General features: G+C 39.8%; 1 protein-coding gene across 1 annotated transcript in view; it reads right to left on the bottom strand.

The window, feature by feature from the left end:
• Positions 1–5,692, bottom strand: part of LOC108674920 (amyloid-beta-like protein) — a 49,808-nt gene extending 44,116 nt beyond the window's left edge. Inside the window, exon 1 of the mRNA XM_018162901.2 lies at positions 5,564–5,692. Within this exon, the coding sequence (XP_018018390.1) occupies positions 5,564–5,638 (75 nt within the window). The 5' untranslated portion in view covers positions 5,639–5,692. The remainder of the gene's footprint in view (positions 1–5,563) is intronic.
• Between the last annotated feature and the right edge of the window lie 308 nt (positions 5,693–6,000).

Consider the following 6,000-nt stretch of genomic DNA (forward strand, 5'->3'; position numbering starts at 1 on the left):
CCGAGCACGAAGCAACATTCTGGCCATGAGTGCTCATTAAGCCAATACGTTACAGTCGCATGTGTTCACACTGTTGATCAGTCAAAACCAATATATTTTTGGATTGAGAAGACGGATCCCTAACATTAATCAATATTAAAGAGCATACGAACACCGTGTTAAATAACGCTAAAACTTTTTGTTTACGGACGTATCATTTTGAAAATTGTACACACATTAAAAATAGAAATCTAAGACTTTTTATTAATATAAATTTAAAAAAAAAATAAAAGAAAACGTGAAATTCATAGAAAGCGGCAAAAAGGAGGTACTGTAAAAATCGATCTCATTCAATTAAAGGCTTTAAGGCGCTACAACATAGAGTCTTGACATTATTCGATTTGTAGAGACCGAATCTAGCGATTCCCGGGCAACTATTTACAAATTCAATTTTTTTTCTTGTGTGTGTGCGTGCGAGGGGATTCTTCCTTTTTTCTAGTTTTCGCCCCCACTCTCCTCCCTCCCCCCCTCACTGTTTTTTCAATATATAATCCAAACTGAAACGAAATAAAAAAAAGTGAGCGGCCAATTGATAGATTTTCTTACAAAACGAATGGAACGTATATCTCTCAATGCTGTAGAATCATAAGAGAAGATAGGTTTTCAAGAGGATGTTGAAAATCACAGGAGACAGGTTTTTTAAGATGAAAATTCCAACTTTTCAGGAGAGCAAAAAAACTGAAATTTGTGCTCATTGAAGGTTTAGGTTTTACTTGCGCTTTGCCGGCCCTCGTGAGCGAACAAATGAACGCACAAATATAGCTTTGGGCTCTTTAAATGCGCAGTTCTTGGACCTTTAAACTGAGCCTAGAAAAAAACAAAGTAAAATTTTTCGATTCTCGATGGAATTCTGTTTTACATATGAGTAGGTACCAAGCTTCAAAGTGATCCGTCCGTAAACAAAAAAGTTTTTCCGGAGGGTATACCTCCCCCTTAAGAAATTACTAAAACCGTACTGACTTACGATTCTCGCAAGAATTCACATCAACCCGTAGAACCTTAAAACGTACGGCCACGGTAAGAACTTACAAGTATTGAGAGAGCTTTACGATACCCGGACTCTGCATGGCAACACAACATGCGTAGGCTACGCCTTCAGTATCGGTTATCGCGCTGCGTGCAGGGTTACGCTTTTACTGAACTTTCCACACACACAATACGCCTAGCAAATGACTCTTGAAATAACGTGCATGACGAGTTAATTTCGCTGAAACGTTTAATTACTGTTTTTTAAACATCAAATGCCTTGCAGGAAGCTTACTTGTTTAGAACTGGTACCTCATTTCCAAGTGATTGTTACGTTTAAAATATCCTCTATTCATCCCTACAAATATAGGTACTCATAACTTGAACAATACATTGCGTGGTGTTGTTAACAACAACCGCTATCTATGTTAACACCGCAGGTATGTAAACACACCTTTTCCTTGTTTGCACCCGCCGTCTACACACTCGCGCTCCACCTGAACTACACATCGACCGAAATACTTGCAGGGGCGCAGATCTCGCCCTACACACCCCAACACTCGATCTACACACCCCAACACTTCTATGATGACGTAAATGACGCGTTAAAGCTGCTAGGTCATGGATAATTGTACCGCACACGTTTTATCTTCATATCAATCGATTTTCATATGGTATTTCAAACATTTGAGATGAAAATGATAATACTGTTATTTTCCATAAAACTGAAACTGTATTCTAGAACATCCCTACATACGAAGAATAAGTCCCGAGAAGTTCGTAAACTTGTTCGAGTTTCAAAGCTCAGGGCCGTACTATCAAAACACGCTGAGTCCACGTAGTGTCCGATTTCTCATTTGTGATTGGTGGGATTATATTCGAAAAGCCTGCAGTGATTGGCTGACGGAGCTACGAATTCGAAAGTATTTTTGATATGACGGCCATTCATAGGTTTTTATTGTACCTATACGTCCTGACGGGACATAAACAGTGGGTTGACGCGACCATGCGACAACCTCATCACTTCCGAGAATCTGGTCAGCGCCCTGCACAGCAATGACGTAATTCTTCCAGGACTAAGTCGGTTAAACCACGCAGGCGTGACAACCAGGGGCCGTATTATCAAAACTTCGTAAGTACGCAAAATCGACTTACGAGTGGCGTAAGTGCTGACTTGATGACGTAACTCTAGAGGTGGTATTATCAAAACATTTGCGCGGGAAGATACGTAACGTAACTGTACGCCTGCTCGGAGATGTCGTAAGTGAAGTTCCCCACAAGTTTTGAGTGTCTGCTGAAGCGATAGGAAACTATTGATTTACTAGCAAGTAGCAACACCTTGACTTGTGATAGAATTTTGTCAATAATCCGACAGCGCGGATTATACACGCACAGAATGATGGCTCTACTTGTGATATCTCCACTACTTGATCGTGCAACATTTGCACGATCAAAATATGTGATCGTGCTAAACAGTGCTATTGGAAAAAAATTCAATTGAGTTAATGCCAGAAACTGATTTTGTTTTCCTTTTACTTTAGATTTTACAAGCAAATGCATAATACGTTATATTTTGGAGAGTTGAAGAGTTGGGCTACCATCCTACCCATACTCTCATCATTCATTCCTTCCAGTCGGTACTTTATATCTATGCCAACCATAATTTTTATCTCCGTACACAGATTTCTTCTTCAACTCACGCTGTTTATTAAAAAGAGTTCACAACTATTTTAGAACGGCTTTTTCTGGGCCAACAAGGAGCAATACCGACAGACAGCATTCGATAGTCGATACCATCGAAGGCATCGATTCCCGCCATCCAAGTTCACAGAATGTAAACAAATCCAAAGCCTCTGATTGGTCAGTTGGCCAGATGGTTTTGATAGTACGCTTTTAGCTAAGTCTTACGTACGAATATTTTGATAATGCCAAAATTAGGGTGTACTTACGTAACACGTAACTTTTTTGTCGGAAGTACAAAAAGTTACGAAGTTTTGATAATACGGCCCCAGGAGGTGGTGGAGTGATTGCAACAGAAGGTGATGACGGCCATCACGATGTAATAACAATAATGATGACGAAGTGATGGCTTCGAACAAAAACCAGAAGTCAAAAGAGGCAAAGCAATTATTTTGAACAATAATTCTTCCAATAACGGCATTTCACAATAAGAAACACTTTCAACATGTAATTGTCAATTGATTTGTCACAACTCAACCGACCGCTGCCCACCCGACGCGCTCGACATGGAATTTTCTGTTGAAATATAATGCACCGCGACGAGTTGCGTATCATTGATACGGAGCAGCACGTGCTGGGGGGGAAGGAACAGGCTGTGTGACGTGTGTGTATATACTGAGTGGAGCTTACTGAGTGGGGTATACTGAGTGGAGTATACTGAGTGGGGTATACTGAGTGGGGTATACTGAGTGGGGTATCCTGAGTGGGTTATACTGAGTGGGGTATACTGAGTGGGGTATCCTGAGTGGGTTATACTGAGTGGGGTATACTGAGTGGGGTATACTGAGTAGGGCATACTGAGTGGGGTATACTGAGTGGGGCATAGTGAGTGGGGGCATACTGAGTGGGGGATACTGACTGGGGTATACTGACTGGCCACTGAGTGGAGCAAGCTGATGAGTGAGGTACACTGAGTGGTGTGCACTGAGTGAGTTACATCAACTGGGTACGTGGGAGATACTGATTGGATAATAGACAGAGTGGAGCATATAGTGTAATATATATAGAGCGAATTATACAGACTGGATAAAGATTGTAAAAATCCCACCTAATACAAAAATCCTCCATCTAAAAAGTGAAGCATTTTCAATAATTGTGAAATCTCCTGGCTTGATTGTGCACTTTAGTTAACAATTAGATAAGAAATAATTTAGATAGCAGTCATAGCACAGATTTTGCAGCCCCAAAAATGGTGAGAAGGCATTTCTCAGAAAGGTTTAATTTCAAATTGGGAGGTAGATACAATCCATACCTCAGCACCAGGACTGGAAGTGTGGAATGCAGACTGGAAACAATAACAAAGCACAGTGTGTACTGTGTATGGAGTGAAGGATGAAGAGTATTAGTTAGCATTACCAGAGAAAGACCAACAGCAAGAAAAATGAATGTTAAGTGTGAAAGAAAATTAATTATGAACTTGTGTCATATATACAACCCAGACCAATGAGACCATTCCAGACTTTGACAGAAACTTCATATTATAGGTAATAATGTGTGATATAAATATTTCTATATTAATCCAGTGGGTAGACGGTAGAAGTATACAGGTATTTACCCAGTAGGTAAAGAAATGTTAATTCAAGTTAGGTTATATTGAAAGTGAAAATGAAATGTAGAAAGATGAAATTCTCAAAAAAAATCCAAAGCAGTCTGAATTTCAAGCCTTATTCTCCAACCTAAAGAATATGTTAACACAAATGTAATTTATGTAATCAATACAGCAAAAGTAATAAGTCAGCTAACTGAAAATTTAACCAACCAGTGAGGATAAAAGGTAATCCATGTGATAAAAGTGGTCTTTAAATACAAAGTAAAGCCTACAAGGGGCATTAACCTCAGTCACAGTGTTGCTGTGGAAACGCCACTTGGCAATTTCAATGAATTTTATATCAAACCGACGCAAAATATACATGTTTTTACATGTTCAAGTGAGTTCAACATAGAAAATAACATATATTTGACAGAATCCTACCCCATGATTGTGAAGAAAAGCCCACCAAAGCGCACTCTAGCACTATTGCATACTGCATGGTGATTAGTGAGCACGACCAACTCCGGCAACTCGCGACGGGGGTTACGGGTGAGCGAAATCATCGTGCGACATTACGGTCCGTCATGACGGAAATTACTAGCGGGCAAAAAACTCATTTCCGTAGCTGAGCTGAACAGACTGCAGGCTCTGGCCTCAATTGCCCGAGTAAACAATAAAGATATTAATTTTTTTAATAATTTTTAGCAGCCTCAAGGCCCAACAATCAATGAAATAACGTAAAGTTCAACATGTTTAACATGAATTTTCACTGTTAAGCACGTAGAAGTTACGCAAGTGAAAGTAAAAGAATTAAAGATTCGAATTCAGTTTTATTATACGGTTTCGTGTAGGACGTTCATGTAAAATAATGAAATTGCTCCAATCTCCAAAGCGATACCCTCCATTCGATCGCTTAGCAACAAACAAACTAGGTACCTAAAATCGCAGTATGTTAAAACTTAAAAAGCAAAAACTTGAGTTAGGTATTCATGTAAACTAACCAATAGTTCTACTATAATAGCAGGGAAGTTTGCTTACTTAATAAGAACTTTGATGTATGAACTTCTCACATAAACTTAAAAAAGGGTATCAATGTCCTCTGGATTTGACAGCGAGCTACCAAAGCATGTGGACTGCGTGGTGTGGCCAGCCTGGGTGTGGTGACACGCTCACCATCACTACCATGGAATCGATGGTGCACTCCAAGTCACCTATTCCATGATATAACAATCCAAATGGAAAATGCAGACATATTAGAGACAAAACCTGCATCTACATGAAACTCACCTCCACGATGCTGTTAAAAAATATAGCTGCAAGAGCAATTATTGCAGTTATGGTGTTCGATAACTTCCTCGCCATGGTTGGAAAGTTATAATCACCAGCACACTACAACCTCACCCTCACTCGTAGCGATTGACACTGACCGAATGAGTCGCCGCGTCTTCGTCCTACTGCTCCAGCTTGACTCGTGTAGTTGCAGTATGTCGCCATCAGCAAATCTAAATCTTTTTTGCGCTCATATAATTACACTAATTCATTGTTAAAGAATGCAAACAACGCAACTGTGCAGAAGGCAGAGTAAGCTCTTCCTCTTGAATACTTTTACTCACGCTTAAACAAATTTTCCAGGAAAAATATTCAATTGAGAATTGGCCTCGAACTTACCAATTCTTTCTACACAATACGCTTGCAAAGTCGAAGGGTACATAACAACAACAATG

The sequence above is a fragment of the Hyalella azteca genome, unplaced genomic scaffold, assembly GCF_000764305.2.
Source record: "Hyalella azteca isolate HAZT.00-mixed unplaced genomic scaffold, Hazt_2.0.2 contig12448, whole genome shotgun sequence".
Lineage (NCBI taxonomy): Eukaryota > Metazoa > Arthropoda > Malacostraca > Amphipoda > Hyalellidae > Hyalella > Hyalella azteca.